The sequence below is a fragment of the Charadrius vociferus genome, unplaced genomic scaffold (assembly GCF_000708025.1).
Source record: "Charadrius vociferus isolate BGI_N301 unplaced genomic scaffold, ASM70802v2 scaffold190, whole genome shotgun sequence".
NCBI classification, from domain to species: domain Eukaryota; kingdom Metazoa; phylum Chordata; class Aves; order Charadriiformes; family Charadriidae; genus Charadrius; species Charadrius vociferus.
In genome coordinates, this window is record NW_009646608.1 from 2,230,310 (window position 1) to 2,248,520 (window position 18,211).

Genomic DNA, 18,211 nt, shown 5'->3' on the forward strand with positions numbered 1-18,211 from the left:
ATGGCGCACATATTAAAGACACTCAACAGCTGGTTCTGGTGGGAGAATATCTGGATGCCTATCAATTGCACATGGGCACATTTTGTAGACCGTGATGGACTTGTCTTTCCAAAACCACATCAATTATATGCCACAATACCATATGCTTTCGTATTGCTGATTATTCGATTCTTCAGTGAAAGGTAAGAAACATAAATGCAATTTTATGTTAACATTAATCCTCATTAATGCTAAAAATTTTTGAAAAATAAGATATCTTTAGATCAATGTTCTTATGTTTTTATAAAGGAGGATTAGCTGGTGGTTTGCTAGAAAGATCTAGTGCAGATAATATGGCAGGTGAAAAATTGGGAAATATTTTTCACTATTAGGAACATGTGGCTGTGGTCCAATCCAGATGGAAAATATTTCTATCTAGCATTTCTAGAACAGCAAAAGGAGGTAATTCTCATTATCTCCTTTCACTAGAGATACAATTAATACAAACCCATCTGGGTTTCCTTGTGCTTTTTCTCCTTTGGTGGATTGGGTAGAGGTATTTGTCCCCCATACTAAACCTCTCCTTTTGTTTGGTCCTCCACCAGAACATTTGTGTGAGGCTGATAGATCCCAGGTGTCCAGCTGCAGCAAAACTAGGCAGACTGGAGGGATCTCAAAGTTTCATGTGAACGTTTTATGCGGATCTAGTAATGCTGATTCCTTTTTTTTTTTTCTCACTTTGGCACTGAAAGAGAGATTGCTTCTGCAGCTGGAATCTTGTCGGACAGGCAGAGGTTGGCTCCACAGAAGAAAGCCACAAATACATTAAGATTTGCAGTACTTTGACTTATTTATTTGAGCATTTTTGCTTGACTTTCTTTTTTTTGCTCTAAAGAATGGGATTAGTAGGTTTTTATAATTATTTCAGGATAGAATGAGGAAATTTGGAATGTCATACGTTGCACAGACTTAAAACAGAACCAGATAAGAACATTCATATTAGACATGAAAAGTAATTTGGGTCGTATGTTTATAACCATTCACAGCGTCTCCTGAGTAAATGCTTGCCCAACTGTGTCTCACTGCGCTGCTATTGGAAATCGCTGGTGTGAATAATTAGCCCACACATCTGGCCTGCAGTGAATCTGCCCATGAATGAGGAAAACTGACTGCTGCTATGAGTAATAAGGAATCAATTGCTGATATCAGCAGGAGTGAGGGGCGGGCTTTTTCAGAAAAGCCCATCCGAGTAGAAGAATGAAGCATTTGGCGTGCTCTGCAGCAATTTGTATTGGAAAATGGAAGAGAAAGAGAAGCCTTCAGTCTCTGGGGGAGTTGCTGTGTGCCACAAGCTAGAGGCCGCAAGCAGAATCCAGTGTCTTGAGCAGTGGTAGCCCTGTGAAGCAATGTGCTAAGTGACTATCTGCCACTAGGAAAAAGTATCCCAGTAGCAGCTCACATTGAGAGAACATGTGTCCTTGTTTCCCTCTCCCTTAACTGCTGCTTAACTCCAATATGCCTCTGAAAAACACAAGGGTGCAAAAATCAGGATCTTTCCTTTATTTTTATAGCATTTCAGGACCAAAAACTTGAGTCCTTGGGTTTGCTTTTTTGCATAACTGCTAATATGCTATGGTTCTCTCCTGGGATTAGCTAGAGGGAGATTCCTTTCTCTCACAGTGCATGGTCATATCCTATGGCAGATTAAATTGCTTTAGATTTACTTTCTTCATAGCCTGGCATGAGAAAAGCTAAGGTCTTGTAACTATGTTGTATTTTTAAAGTTTTTCATGGTATGTCTTTTCAGATATGTTGCTATACCTCTAGCAAAAGCCTTAGGTATAAAGAATGTAAGACGTGTGAAGCCACAGCCTAATCCTGTCTTAGAGAGTTATTTCCGGGAGTGCTCAAAACATCCATCCCAAGTAAGGATTCTCATTCTTCTACACTAGTTTTGGTTTTGGAAAATCCCAGCTCTTACTGTTTGAATCAGCTATTGAAAATGACATCATGGGATGAGTTCCAGCTGATTGACAGATGACTTAATTTATTTGGGGTTTTGTTGCTATTCTGCTGACAAGGGTATATGGCATCCAAAACAGAAAATATGTTTAAGATGTTTAATTTTCTGGCATGCTGTTCTAGGTTAGTCTGTTAATAATATTTCCAGTGAAGATCAGTGTTCCATCTTTAACTCATTCTGTCTGGAGAAAACATCAGCTGACATCTGTTGTTGGAAAGTGGTATCATATTTATTGCGAGCAATAATATTGGAACGCTGGCATGGAAGCCTTTTGATCTGTTATATTGCTGCATGCTTAATCCTGGCTTATGTGAGAAAGAAAAGCAATCTCTCTGTTATCTTGCTGTTTGTTTTTAAAATTGAACAAAAGAAGAATAATAGCCAATGTTTACTATCCCAAAAAATGAGGCCACTTGATTGTTGATGGGAAACAGGTACTTTGCTGTGAATGCAGCGTCAGAAAGTTCGCTTATCTAGCTACAGTTAGCAAACAATTGCAGTGTTCCTACACTGTTTTTGAAAAGAAGTATGTCCTTTCTGGTAATGGGGGATATTGATAATTATTGATATGTGGAACTTTGCTTTCTATCCTTAGCTCTGCTATTCTATTATTGTGTCTTTTGCCTGGTATCATCAGGAATAGTTGTATTCATGTTCACATATAAGCTCTTCTCTATCAGGGCAGGTATCCCGATCTGTTTCATACCTTCCTTCTGCATGACTACAGTTTGACAACTAATCTCTGAAAGGAGGCACAGAATTTTTATACTCATCAGTACATGGGAAGGATTCAGGCTGCCTCCCTTAGGTGTCCGGCCTGGGGACCAGCGTGCCCGAGAAAGCGTACAGAGGCCTGGCTAGTGATTGAGGATGTCTAGCCTCCGTTGTCTGTCAAAACAAAGTCATTATTCCTGCCTGGCAAGTAGAGAGCTCTCCAGACAGCAGGATGGGCTGAGCACAGAGGCTGTTTGCACCCCTGCCCTCCCTGGCAGCTGAGATGCCTTTCCTCACATACCGGAGCTTTCCCTGAGGGTAGGAGACTAACTGAACTGGACTTACCTTGGTGGAGGCATCGCTGCTGCCACCCACTATTTGCATACTAGCCTTGCAGGGAAAGAGCTTCCCCAGGAATGAGTGGAACACTACCTCTGCTCTTGCAGCAGCCCCAGGGGAGGTCAGCCCACAGCTTCCGCGCTTCAGATTGGAGGAGAGGGGGAAAAACCTACAGGCTGCTTCGTGTGGGGCACTGAGCACCCAGAAATACAAGAGTCACGCTGCCTTGTGCTTAGCACGTGCTAGCATGGCTGTGCAGCAGAGCTGCTTCACCTTCAGAGCACGCATAAAGTAGGGACACCTGACTGTTGCACTTGAATGACTAGATGCATTTCTAGGCAATGCTGTAGTCCTAATTTATTTTTAGGTGTCAAAAGGCAGTCTGGTTTCTGCTCAGTAAGATTAACTGATTTGCCCTGTACCACAGAAGGACATTTGATTTGAGAAGAGAGCTCATGTTGCCTTAATTCCAGGCCCATGTCTCGCCTGTGAGACTAATTTAAATATAATCTAATAATTAATCATAATTAGGTAAGTTATTAGATACAATGTCCACATGTGTTGATGCAGGGCACTTTCCCCTCCAGCCACGCCTCTTGCTTAGCAGTAGAAGCTGCATCCTTGAAACTATCAGAAGCCACCAGGAACACTATAGCACAGATTGTGGATCTGTATATTTCACGCCCGCTTTATTTATATAATTTAGTGTCTCAAAAATCTGTGAGTGTGACTCAAAAACTAAGCCAGGAAGCCTGCAAGGTAAACCCCCATAGATAGTTAATATTAGTAATATTTTTAAATGAAGACCTTACAACAGTGGGAAGGTGATCTGTGAACCACAAAATAAATGAAAATTACATTGGAGCACATCCTGTTGCTAACGCTGTTCCATTTTTTTTTTTTATTGCAGTCAGAGATTCAAGGCCTTGCCAAAAAGTGCAACTGTACAGTCCGTTTGGTGGAAAAATGGTTTAGGAGACGGCGAAACCTTGAGATCCCAACAGTGCTTCGGAAATTCCAGGAAGCTTTGTAAGAAAAGACAATGCTTTTGATTATTATGGATTTTACTGTTTTGAAAAAAAAATTATTGAGGTCCTCAGGTGCTCTTTAAGGGGGACCCAATTCCAACAAGCTGGGTCTGTCTGACAAGGGGTTTTGTTTGTGCATACACAAACAAATTGAAAGGATCTAGTAGCATTTCTCCAAATGGTGTGACTTTGAAAGATTAGGTTAGCAGTTTCTCCAGAAAAAAAACTCAAAAATATTTTTGTTTTCTCCATTGTGTAATAATGGACTTAGCTGCTGCTACATAGTGCTTAATGAAAACATACAGAGAACATTAATATATTTTTCTCTCTGCCAGTAATCACAGAGGAATAAAAATGCTTACTCAGTCTTGTTTGTGTATATACCCATGCTGTCATTTTGGGATGCTATTATATGTAGAGAAGTCAGTTCAAGAACAGGAATCTTGGCATCTAAACTAAATGATAGGTGTTGCAGCTTGAACGTGAGGTACTGTGCAAAACATGAGCTCAAATATGCTGATAAGAGTGGGCCATTAAGCAATTTTGAGTGATAATAATGAATATGTAAAAGGTTTCAAAACCTCCTGCATATAGTTGAAAACTGGAAAAGCATTCAAGAGTCTGATTTTTCACAAATGTGTGAGAACTTCTGTATGCCTAAACCAAAATCCCATACAAATTGCAAATCCCCAAATGGGCATGGCTTTACTTACAGAGCTCATCCCTTTTGGATACTGAAATTAACTGTACCAGGGTAAAACACTTTCCTAACATCCTGTGTCTTTGGATTTTTGACTAGCATAATTACATTGGCAAAAATTCACATGATTATAATATGTAACTACTTTTAGTGTAGATTAGCTTAAAGAACGATGGTTAAAAGTACAGCTAAAAAGCTCATGAGTACTTCGTCAAGATTATTTTCAGTGGGAATCAATATGATAATAATTTGATTATGTCCTCTGTTGGGCATAAATCCAGTTGATAAACATAGATGTGTCGCTCTGAAACCTCACTGAGTTGAGTAAACTGTCCTGGCAAACCAATATCTATGGTTTATTTCTGCTGTTGTTTTGTGGATCAGTTAACTTTGTTTTACAAGTGACAATAAGATTTTCTGCTATTGATAAAAGACCTACCTCACATGGATGCACGTCTCTAGTAATACACAGCCAAAGACTGAAATTAAAACTTGCTTGGCAGCTTGAGTGAGAATGAAGCAAACAGATTTCTCTTGTGCAATTTTGTGAACCTTGCTCTGCTCTTTGTGAGTGAATTTAATTGGATATAATTCTCAAGGCAACAAATGAGGAACAGAGTTATTCCACGTTAATAGTTGGTGTTAGGAGCATTATGAAATTCTTGAAAGCCTGCAATCTCCAGGATCATTTTACTGAATCACAGGGAAAATCTGATGAGCCAGATCTAAACCATACTTAAGCTATTAATGCTCCCAGTTAAGCAACACCGGGGTTTGGAAAGCCCCTTGCATGAAACTTTCCCTGCCTTAAAAGACTTACCAGCCTTTAACTTCACCTACTAAATTCTTTTTTGTTTTACTCAATTGAAGAAAAAGATTCCTGAAGTAAAATAGGAAAATCCATCTGCATAGCTGTTGTTTGGAGCTTTCTCTGGTGGCCAGGTTCAGAGCTTAAAAGGCACTTAGGTCAAAGTTGGTGAATTTGGATGAGTTTTACTTTAGATTTTGTTCACCAAATTCATAAAGAAGCTTGGCTAAATGCAAAATGAGGTAGTGCTCTGGCAGTCCTGTGTGTATAATGAGTTCATCTGAAGCACTGAGTGTTTATTGCTAAGTGCATTTGATTTATACTTGTAGGGCTGGGGACTAATGGCACAGTCTCGATAGGTGCTCTGTGCTTTGGATCTGGACTACTCACACCTCCCTTGCTTGAAACAGGAGGCGCGAGGGCAGAATCAGCATCTGTGTAAAATGTCTGTCCCATGCCATGGTGGTGTTTGTCATAGCGTCTCTTGGTTAACTCTGAGCCAGGTATTAATTGTGGCTTCCACTCTCCCTTTCCGTTTGCTCTCCTAATTCCCACCACATACCTTTGAATTTTTCTGTCTCCGCAGTGAATGGTCTGAAGTATTATTTTCAAATCACCTGAGGAAAAATGCTTTAAAGTCGAAAAGTAAAACGATTGTTTATTACCAGTGTATAAAGTGGCAATTTTATAATTGTTTCCTTGACTTCTTCCGCAGGCGTGAGACATATTATCCTGTCTAGCCTCTGCCATTCTGTGTCCTCATCTTTTGTTTGTTTGTTTTTCTTGTAAAATGCTGGCTCAGTCTTTGAACATCTCATTCTTTCACCTGGGATTTCAGCCTCTAGATAATGTAGGGCTCAGAAAGGAGCAGCTGCTTTTACCAGACAGGTTCTCACATTTTCTCTCCTATGGCACTTCATTAATGTTTGCCAAAGACCACAATCTCACTTTTATACATCTGTCAGTCCATTAGTATACAGTTTTCCTTGAGGCGCACTCTCCTCATTTTTAGCAAATTTAGGTTTTCTTGGAGGCTGTTTGCTGATCTCCTCTGGGATACCTCTCGTTCTATAAAATGTTCTCACGGGGTTTGGGGCCGTGTGCCTGTCTGTGTGATCATGACTTTTCTCACCATGTGAAGTCCCACAGTGTTTTCCTTCTGATCTTGAAGAGCGGCTCTGGGAAAGGTTAGGCTTGTTCCTGTCAAGAAGAGTGGAAAGGAAGAAGTTTTCCGTCACCTGTAGAGGTGGGAGTGGGAATCCTCTGGCTGAGTCTCCAGCCGCACCCAGTCCCAGGGACAATACCTCCCACACAGGCTCCAGAGTCATTACAACGTTGATTGCTGGCTCCAAATCACAGCATCCTGCTCTGACATATAAAAGCAACAACATAGTTTCGGTTCAGCCCGATACACAAGAACTTTTTTCCATTTGCTGACTTACCAGTTCGGTGGTGGAAACCTGAAAGTTTTATCTGCCTTGACGGATATCCATTTAAGCCACAAAAACCTTAGATCACACCAAATGCTGGCAAACCTAGTCAAAGATTGAGGTTTATGGTTAATTCAGACCTCCATAGCAAGACATAAACTAATCCAGCAGCTGCTAAAGTTTCATAGGGCTCCCCTGTTTTCAACAGTCACTGTTAAGAGATCAAAAGAAATTATTCCAGCAATTTAAACAAGTCACTGTTGGTGCTCATGGTGTTCACGGTGTTTGAACAGGTTGGAAAGTATGTGCCATGTGGCTGAAAGACCTTCTGGAGTTAGGGAGCTGTGAGACGTTTTTAGTCCAGTGTGCATATTCTAGAGGGATTAATATAGCGGGAAAGGTTGGTGTTATCAAACACTAATTTTTAGGGAATTTATTACGTTTGCTGTGACTGTTCTCTTAATCAGCTCGTGCCTGGCTGGAAAATTACTGCTGTAATCACAATCAAGATCTCTGTATTGAGATAATGTAAACTAACTTCCTACTTTAGCAATTAGTCAAAGCTTAAATATTTAAATATTAATAATTCAGGTATAGTTAATATGTGACAACCCTTAATGTAGCGTGTGAGGGCATGTTTATGTGAAGATTGTCTGTGATATGCAATGATTTGCAGTCTATAAAAATATAATGCTTTGTTCTTACTCTTTCATTTCAATTTTGCAGCTGGCGATTTTCATTCTATCTTATATCCTCCATTGCTGGATTTATATTTCTGTATGATGTAAGTTAATTTTTTTGAAAGATTGATATTATCTTTTTAACAAAGCAAGGACTGATTTCTAGATTTTCTTGAAACCCACTGAAAGACTTGCTGGTTTCAGTGGCTATTTGGGTTCTGATCTTTGACGTGTGCAGTCTAGATGATAAGCTGCAATATGCATTGAGGTTTTACTTAACTTTTAAATTATCATTTGAACTTCAGTGATAAAGTAATTTATGAGTAATCATTATTTTTAAGGAAAGTTTTAAGAAGTCACAGAAGTGTTTTTTACAATATGCCTTGTTAATACCTACAAATGCATTACATGGCTGTGTTTTTCTCAAAGAAGGCCATAAACTTTTTATGGCAGCATTTTTGGGGGTCACAACGATGGTGTATTTCACGGCTATTTATTGAGGTGTTGCTGCTGAGTCAGAAGTTGGGAATAACAGAGAGAGTGCTGCTTGTAACTGTGTGAGCACTGCCTGGGGTGTCATTAATGCTTCTCCTGAGCAGCAGAACGGTTCCCAGCATGTCTACATTCATCTGGCTCTTCTCCCCAAACACTGTTTATCATCATGAACCACTGGTGTCTGTGGCTGGTAAACACAGCAAAATCTAATCACTGTGGCAACATATCTTGAGTAATTGCAGTAATAAAACACACGCCCACTGCTTTGGATGATGAAATGATGAACTGGAATGTTTCAGGTGTCCTGAAAAGAAGCCAAAAAGCTGGGACCAATATAATAAATCTGGGATGTAAGATTCCTTTTAGAAATTGTGGGGGAACAGTTATCAAGACTGTAGGCTCTTAGCCTGCACCACTTAGAGAAATGTGAAGTATTGAAGATTTTGAGTTAAGATGACTTATTGTTGCTCAGCTGATCAGTCTCTGAATCATCTGTCTTCCCAGAAACCTTGGTTTTACGACATATGGCAGACGTGGGTTGGCTATCCATTTCAGGTGAGCTTTTTGGCCTTGCGCCGTTGGCCTTGAGGCATTCCGGGTATTTCCCCATTGGAAGGGGTAATCCGCAGAACTCTCCCTCCCAACGGGCACACCTAGAGAGGTGTGTCACCAAAGCCTTTTTGCCCTTCTTTGCTACCTCCTGCTGACTGTTGCAGGACTTCTCCGTGATCTGCCTGTGCTGCAACTCGGCCCTCCAGCCAGACCACTCTTATTTCCACACATTCCAGGTTACCAGTTGCGCGCAGTAGATGCTATCTGTGTTACGGGTTTCGGTGCAGAACCCCGAAGCTTGCACCAGGCCTGACGATACTTTGAGGCACTGCAGAATAGCATTATGCAGAGGGTTGTGCCGAGCAGCCCGAGTGCTGTGTGCCTGCTGGGCCCTGTTGCTCAGTAATGTGGGTGGAGGGAGCTCTGCAGTGATTTGGTTTGGCATAATGTGAGTCCCTGCTCTGGGGATCTCTGCTCAATACTCTGGTTTTTCCCAAGGGTCATGAAGCTCTCTCGTCCTAAAATATTTTGCTAACAAACAGTCCCATAACAGATGACTCCAAGCAAAATGCCCTCTTGCCCGCCTTCTAGAGGTTCTTATGTGCTGCCCCCTTCTGTTTTTATAAATCTGTAGCCCATCACACTGCCTTCTTATTCCTGCCAAGGAATTCAGGGGCCAAGAATAAAGGGAATCTTGCTTCCCAGCAGAGTTTTCCTAGCTTCTTACCCATGGGATCTGATAACCAAATCTACTTCCTGCCACCTGGGAAACTTATTGAACAAGGGAGCAGCCAGGCTCAGCATCTAGCCCTAAGTAGATGCATAGGATTTTAGCATACATAGCTGATATTTTAGTCATGGGATGTGTGAATGTTAAAAATGTTAATTGTTCACCAAAATGGAGGGCCTCATTTATTTGCAGTTGTTTGTAATTAAATGCAGAAGCACTCTGCGTGTAGTTCTCTGACAGAAACATAGGAAAAAAAGCATGCTAAAATTCAGAGATGGGGGAGGAACTGCAGAAAGTGAGAGTTTGGTCTGAGTAAAGGTTAAAATATTTGGCTCCCAGAACATCCTTCTTAATGAAGCCCAGAACAGGGATTTAGTTTAGTTTAATTTTTTAAGCAAGACTCAGCAGAGGAGCAAAAGAAGTGAGGAAAGGAAAAAAAGAAGTAATTTCACTTGGCATTCACTTTTTGCTATTCTCAGAGTTAACTGTGGTTTTCTTCATTACAGACTCTGCTGCCATCCCAGTATTGGTACTACATGGCTGAGATTAGTTTTTACTGGTCTCTCTTATTTACACTGGGGATTGACAACAAAAGGAAGGCAAGTGGTCACGCTTGTTTGTAGCTTGAACCTCCGTTTCGGGGTGGGGGGGTGAGCGTGTTTATAAGGAAAAGCACTGTCCTGATACTGGATTTTGGTGCAGCCACATGAGGGCAGCATCAGTCTGTCCCTGGCACACCTGCACGCATCCATGCTTTCCTGGCTGCCAGGGCATCTCTCTGTGTGACAAGTCTTGCTTGTCACTTCATCCACATGGACAGCCTCGAGGGCTGTACTTGCTTGGATCTACCTTTTTTCTTCTCTCCTTCACAGGATTTTCTGGCTCATGTCGTTCATCACTTAGCAGCCATTGGGTTGATGAGTGGCTCTTGGTGTGGCAATTATGTGCGTCTTGGAACACTGGTGATGTTTGTGCACGATACTGCAGATTTCTGGCTTGAGGTAACCCTGCCCTCCATCTGATTTTGTTTGTTTCCTTTGGGGGTTTTGTTGGTGTTTTGGGGGTGTGGTTTTTTTGGTTGTTGCCCAGGTTATGTTCAGTGATGTTTTAATCTTTTTTTACCACAAGTTTCATACGATCCCTTCCTATCCCCACAGACACAAGACTTCACAAATTCATAAATTGTAAGATAAAAAAGAACTTCTGGATTATTTAAGCTGATACTCTGTTACAGAATCCGTTATAAGAAAAGAGCAGAAGAGAAGTTCTTCAGTACAGAACAGGGTCTGGAAATACAGCTACCTCCCTGGATTATTCTTGTTTTACTGTTAAAATTCGACCAATCTGGATAGCTTGTGAACAGTTTGTCATGATACCAATTCTCAAGCAAATTTAGCTGCCAAAATTTTGGCTGCTTCTCCAAACTGGCTTAATTTTGTCAGCATTCACAGCCCTGTGTTGACCCAGGGGGTACCTCTATGTTATACGCTATACGCTTCTGGCTGGAGACGCTCAACCTGTCCCTGAACAAGATACCATGGGTATCTAGTGGCAGAAGAAAAGTTTTTTCCACTGGACTGAAGGGGGAGTCCCTTCCCTGAACTAAATATAGATGTTTAGAAGTATTTAAGATTAAGAAGTGTCTTAGTCTGCACACAGCACTGTGGTCATAGAGACTTGTTGTTGGGTTTCTTGGAGGACAAATGCACACTGTGGTTCCTTCAATAGAGAGCATGGCTTCATCACCTCTTCTGGTGGCAGTGCCAGTGTAAGCAGCCCTTGTAGGCTGTTGTCTGTCACTGTTCATTTCTGCTCCTGGTACTCTATCTGTTGTATTGGAACAACTAATTGTGGGGTTATGCAGTTGAGATTGGTCCAGATTAAATGTGTACATACAGGGTTTTTTGCTGGGTTACTTCTGAGCTGCTTTGTGGTCCAATTAACTATGTGGCCTTACAAACAGTTGAACTGACAGCTGGTAGGACAGCACTCAGACAGAAACTGAAGTTGGGTACCAGAATTACTTAATTCATTCCTGCCACTCAAAGAGGAAAAAAAATAAAAAAATCATCAAACTGCAGTTTAAAACCTAGGCTTGGCACCTGAAGCTTTGTTCACACTTGAGAACAGCTGTTTCATTCAACAGTGCCCAGGGCGATTCCGAAATGAAGCATGGAGAGTTGTACAGTTCAGCTAGGGGAGAAGAAGTAATTATAATCATTATTAGCAGGATTGAGATCAATGCTAGCATCTCCGGCTCTCAAAAAGGAGGAAACAGAGTAGGGTCAGTAACATACATGCAGCAGAGTGTCTGTGTATAAGAGGTCACCGCCGCTTCTGAGCGTGCAGATGTGGCCAGCAGCTTCTCTTTGATTCAGCCTGTTTTGAATCTGGTACAGCCACGAGGGATGAACCTCTGTTTTCAAGAGCACTTAGTGTTTTCATGACACTTTTATATTCTGATCAGAGAGTTGTTCTTTAGGCCTTTGATACAGAGTCCTTTCCTTTAAGATGAAAGGAGAAATATAAACAAAGAATCTGTTTTGATACTGCTTTATTAGGTATCAGTAAAATGATTGCTTTACATGTCAAACAGGGAGGAAATTTTCTTCCTGCTTAGGTGGAAGATGAGTCCTTGTTTATGAAAATGCAGAAGGGAACTTATTTCAGAGAATATTTGTAATATGTCTGATGGTTTTTATTCAATGCAGGCAGCCAAAATGTTTAATTACGCTCACTGGGAGAAAACATGCAATATACTCTTTATCATCTTTTCTATCGCATTCTTCATCACAAGAATCATCCTGTTCCCCTTCTGGTAAGTAATATTCAACGTAGTCACAGGCTTTTATTTCATTCCCATTTCAACCTAAATAAAGACTTTTACGTATTATTTACCTTATTTTCATAAATTGTGGTTATATGCTGTGAGCTCCTGCATTTTCAAGGGGATTGAGCTACTTGACTAGCAGAAATAATTTTCCCTTTCATTCCATCCCTCCTGCTGTAGTTGCAAAGTCAGAGTACAGTGTAATTCCTATATGATTGTAGCTAATTTTTGTAGTGCCTTCTTTTGGCTACCTAGTCCTTGAGTAATACCTCACCTCACTTACTCATATGAGGAGCACTCAGAAAAGTTAAGGTGAACCAGTTAATATAAGAATTCAATGCAAATCATAACTTGCTAAGTACTTGCATGACTTTGGAGTGCTATGGCTTAAGATGCTTTGGAGTATCCACATGAGTGCTTAGTGTGCTTAATGCCTAACATGTTTAGCTTTTAAAAAGTGTTTAATGTGTTTCACATTCACGGTTTCATTGACTTGCTCTAGTTTGCCTCTGTGCCCCTCCCTGCATGTGGACAAACCCATAGAGATTCAAGCTGGTTAAATTAATAGTTCTGAACATTGATCAACACAAGGTTTTAATTTCCTGTAGTATTTTCTCTCAGAAATGCTGATGTCTTTTACTTTCTTGTTATTTTTTGATTAACCATACAAGTGATCTCCAATCATTTTGCTTCACTGAGTTTCTTGAGCTTGAAAGCAAAATGTGATGAGATTAAAGGGAATCAAAAAGCCCCAAATAATATAGAAGTGAAGTCTCAAGATGGACAAAACATATGTTAATTAACAAAAAGCCCTGTTGCAAAGCCTGTAGGATTTTCTCTGGAGTGTGGATTTCAGATTAGAAAGAATTTGCATTAAAAAAAAAAAAAGGCATAGACAAGCTCAAAGTTGCATAGTATCTAGACCACACAGAGCTCAAGATTAAAAAGAATGGCATTTTTTCTAACCTTATTTAGAATACTTTCATGCAAGACTCAAATTTCTCATCTTCTGAAGTCTATATTTCAATGGAGATGCGTAATCTAGTTAAGACAGGGGTTGTTAATTAATCTGTCATCTTTGCAGAGCTTCTTAATATCTTGTGGAAATAGTTAATCAGTTTGGAATGTGAAATTAGAAATAGTTGTAAATAGCATAGAGAAGAAATCTTGCACCATAACAATGACCTTTCTTTTTTAGGATTCTTCGTGCCACGTTGTATCAACCCACGTACTACTCCACGACTCCTGTCATAGCATACTTTTTATTCAATGGACAGCTATTGATCCTTCAAGGCTTGCATTTATATTGGGGTTACTTAATTTTCAAGATTTTGAGAAGGTTCATTTTCTTAAAGGTAAGCAATTTTGCTTCTGCAGAAAGATGTGTTAAGTATCAAAGAGATGAAGCACCTCCAATAGATTTACTTGGAATTTCTTATTGTTTTCATGAACTTTTGTGTCAGCATTTTTGATAGGAATCTACAAAGTATAGAGATGTTCAAATGTGCTTTCTACCTCTCATTGTCACAACTGAGGTCATAGATCAGAATATCAAAACTTCAGCTAGAATCTTTTTTTGCCTGTATCTGATGTTTTGCTCTGATAGTAAATGAGAAATGAGCTCTCCCAATGGTGCAGAATTCTTTAAAAATTCCTGTGTTCTGAGTGAAAGCAATCTTTTCTCATTGGACTCTGTAGGAGACACACCAAAAAAGGAGAGGAGAGGTGAGTTATGAGAACTTTGACTACAAGCTTTCTGTAGTATTTAAAGTTCTTCAGGTTTGTCTAAATCTGATATCAGCTATACTTGAAGAATCGTTTTGGTTTAAGAAAAACATATGAAGCTGATCTGGTATTATATTATGACACAATGAAATACTGTCACATTCAACTGAAGGAGAGAAACAGTACAAGTCTGGTGCTGCCATAATCTGCTTTTACCTCGTAGAGAAAATTAATGTGGGAAAAAAGCTATAAAGAAAACTTTGCTGCAATCTAGATCTTGTTTGATTCCCTGAAGTAGTAACATTTTCACAAGGTCTCTTGTCATGAAGTTTGCAGTGGGGTGCATTGTAGATAAAACACTTAGCAAAAAGCATTTAGAAAAGGACTTTGGGGAATATATCTTAAGATTTGGCATAAGCATTGACAGGTATATTTTGCTAGTTAAGGTGAAACTTAAGTAGTGCTGTTGAAAAACTGTATTTCTCTTGAGCATCAAGACACCAATACTTAATTGAGCTGACTGTCCTTCTATCTGAAGCAGTTAATGCTGTGAAGCATCTTAAGGAAATAGAAATATTCCTTTCTACCCGTACTAGTTGGTGTTTGGTAACAGAAACCATCCTATAGTTCTTGAATTATTGGATTCCTTCAAATATTATGCAATAGACAGCTGGATATCATAGGGAGACCCAATGTCTTCCCTAGAAGAAAACTGCAGTTACAAACTCAACCCTTGTTAGACAGCAAACAGTTGCACATAAGGGACAAATCTGTAGAAGCAATGGCTTCGTTGTTCTGCTTCTAAAACATGCTTCAATATACTTAGACACTGAAGAGCTTGTATTTCTTGCATGTCACTTATCTCTGTTAGATTAATTACAAAATTATTTCTGGCCTGGCTTATTGAGTGTTCACGTGTTTTACTTCTCATTTTCTTTTTTGTTTTTGGACTTGTCTCTGTGTTGTTCTCGCACAACTGTTCTGATAAAATCAAAAGGGATGTCCCTCTGCCTTCCAGCTGAGGAAGAGGAAGGCTTTGGCATACTTCTCATCCACATTGGTTAAGGTTATGAAGAGTGCAATGCAAGAAGGTCTTCAGATACCGTGGTGAAGAGGACATTACTAGACCAGCTATATAAGGCCATTCTGCCCTGCCTGCTTATATGCCTTTGTAAGGGACAGAAATGTTTTATTTTGAGATAAGAGCTTTTTTGTATTAGTCATTGCTAAAAAATGGAAAAGCATCGAGCCTGCATCCCTACCCTGGATTTTTGATTCCTTATACAGCTCTCTGAGAAGATGGTTTCCAAATAACATTTTTACAGTGGTAGCAGCAGCAGCCCTAGCCCTTTTCAGTCTGTATGACTTCAGCTGGCTTGCATGTGCAGCCTGTTTTCCATAGCGGTGGCAATCTTGGCTGTGAAAGCAGCCAGCGCCTCCAAAGCTGTAAAGGCAACATTGAAAAGAATGGTGTTTGCAAGGCAGCATTTTTGTACCGACATATTTGTTAGATACATACTCCACACAAATAGCTGTTGCTATTTTAGTGAAATACCAGTCAACCATCATCCTTGTATTAGGAGGGGGTTGTTTCTCTGTCCAAGGCTTTTCAGTTTTCATTCAGAAAACAGGCAATTTTTGACATTTTTCTTGAAGCAAGTTAGCTACTTCAGATGGAAAAATGAAGTCATGATGTAACTGGGAATAGAGACTGATGTTGTTGTTTAACTGAAGGAAGCTCTGAACATGGCAAGGGTGTAAGGAATTTTTCCAGTGCCCTCTGTGCCTTGAGCCCCCCTGTGTTGGTGGGGTCATAAGTCAAAACCACTCTAACCAGCAGTTAAAAGCTCCTAGCATCCTTCCGGGGGCAGGCGTCTCCCCTGATTGTAACCTTCTGGACCATGTCATTGTACTGTCTGAAAGTTAATGGGCTTGTATGTATTTATTATTAGTGGGAAGTGCTGTTGTCCCTTGTCAAAGGACAGGCTAAAGGAATTGTCTAGGCCAGATGTGAAATGTGGGACTCGGTGGGGAATGCAAACCAGAGGGCCCAAGTCTCTAGGAAGTCATGTACTCACCAAATCCTCTTTGCTGTTATTCGAAGGATCACACAGAGCTGTGGGTCTAGATTCAATGCTCTTTGGATTGTGGCAGGAGGCTTTGTCAGGCAGGAACTAATACAGAAATGACGTTGAGTACTGCAGCCTTGTGAGTTGGTAGCTTCTTCCATGCTTACGCTTCCCCCTCAGGAAGAGATGGCTTTTGTCTGAGACTGGCTGGTCAGGAGCTCTTCATCTCAGATGTCACCTCCCCTCTGCACTAATAAAGAGGACGATTATCCTCAATCCTCTGAGATAACAGCTCAGCTGACTGACTTGCTTCAGCAACAAGGAACTTGGACTAAAAGTCTTGTGATTTCCCTCCTCCCAAATACCGCAGCCAGAGATGAATAAAAATAAGGAAAAGGAAAAGAAGAGAGAAGATGATCTTGCTCTGTCCCTCTGTGTCCTATTTTCTCAGGCATGGGAGTCTCTGGCATTGGAGCTGGTAGCGCAGAGCAGCACTGGTGTTGAGGCTGATGGGACTTGTCCCACCTTTACACCAGGCCAGTCTCCCAGAAATGCTCTAACAAGTGGGAAATCTGCTTTGACAAGCTAAGCTGTGCTCAGCTACTTTGCATTAAAAAGGTTTTTATTTTCTATGGGGGTAAACTTGCTGGGACAGGAGTATGACATTTTTCAAATCCAAGATTGTTCTTACTTCTGGAAAATACCCCAAAAGAAACCCAAATGTCCTTTCTCATGCGACATTTTGTGACCCTGTACATGAGTAAGGCATATCGTGTAAGAAAAGCCCTTCAAGGTCAGACCTGTAGCCATGTATCTTAGATCAGTTTTGCTGAGAGAGGAAGGAGGACATTTTTTAGTGTAATTTCTTTTCAAGTTAGGTCAGGCAATTGCAATGTTAGCTGTTGGCTGCCATCTTGATGTCCAAGGCCTTTTGTTGCTAGGAAACTCCTGTGTTTCTGTAATACTGTTCAATTACATGGTTAAATTACCCACTTGTATCAAGTTTCAAGCAACACTGAAACATGTCTAGTCATCATGTCTGCACATATGAGAATATTTTAGGAAAATTGAAAAAACATATAGAGAAGTATGTACATATGCACTGATTTAAAATATCTCGCCAGGAAAGTCCCATGGAGATTAAACATTTTACTTCCAAGGTCAGAAAAAGGGAGCGAATGACAGCAGCTTATAGCCACATTATTATGACAAATTAAGATGTAAAATATATGTTAAAACCATTACACACTGAGTTAAGGCTTTGAGACTACAGTGCTTTAAATCTTGAAAAATATGCGTAAGTTGTAGGAAATGGGCATGATGTCCACATGACTCAGATACTTCAGGGCTGATGCAAAATCCATCAATGGCAGAAGGTAACGGCAGGTTTTTAACTGACTGTAATGTGACCAGGAATATGTTTTCTTTCTTTTTATTGTTTTGTCACTGTCAGATTCCCTTTGAGTAAGGCAATGAGCTTACTAATGATCATCATTATTTAGGAGTCATCAGCTGCGGTTTTATTTGACTCGCTGTGATTCTCTCCTCTTCTGAAGCAGAAAAGATCCTGCAACACTGTGGAGCAGGCTTTTGGACTTGTCAGTCTTTATAAAAATTAGCTGGTGCCACCTATGTATCTTCAATACTCCTTCGGTATTTTATAGTCAATAAGCAGGCTTTTTAAAGACTTTGGTTGGGCGTATCCTTGTCCATGGTTTGTTCATTTCTTGTTTGGTCCAAATTCCCAAGGGAACAGTGAGACTTAGCGTTCAAAGAATGACTAATGACAGAGTAGGGGTAGCTGAAAACGATAAGAAAATACTATTTTGGGGTTGAAATGGGAGCTGTGTAATACTTGTTATAACACTTCTGCCGTTTCCAGCAGTCGTTCTTCAGCATTTTGTTCTGTCTGAGGATTACTCTCATACTGAGAAATCTCTGCTAGTTCAAGTTAACCTTTCCTTCTTTCTTCCGTACTGACACTGGGATGCCAGTAGAGTCCTTGCCATGAAAGTGGTTAGCCATATAAAAATTCATTAAATCAGTTACCCCCTCTTCTGTATCAGAAGAAGATATACTACTAAAACTGTATCCTTCAAAGTGTGCGTA

At 40.3% G+C, this 18,211-nt stretch overlaps 1 protein-coding gene across 1 annotated transcript in view; it reads left to right on the forward strand.

The window, feature by feature from the left end:
* Window positions 1–18,211, forward strand: part of CERS3 (ceramide synthase 3) — a 31,663-nt gene continuing 13,452 nt past the window's right edge. Inside the window, exons 1-9 of the mRNA XM_009887016.1 lie at window positions 1–182; window positions 1,787–1,904; window positions 3,966–4,084; window positions 7,748–7,805; window positions 8,701–8,751; window positions 9,985–10,077; window positions 10,351–10,479; window positions 12,190–12,296; window positions 13,507–13,663. Coding sequence (XP_009885318.1) covers window positions 1–182; window positions 1,787–1,904; window positions 3,966–4,084; window positions 7,748–7,805; window positions 8,701–8,751; window positions 9,985–10,077; window positions 10,351–10,479; window positions 12,190–12,296; window positions 13,507–13,663 — 1,014 coding nt within the window. The remainder of the gene's footprint in view (window positions 183–1,786; window positions 1,905–3,965; window positions 4,085–7,747; window positions 7,806–8,700; window positions 8,752–9,984; window positions 10,078–10,350; window positions 10,480–12,189; window positions 12,297–13,506; window positions 13,664–18,211) is intronic.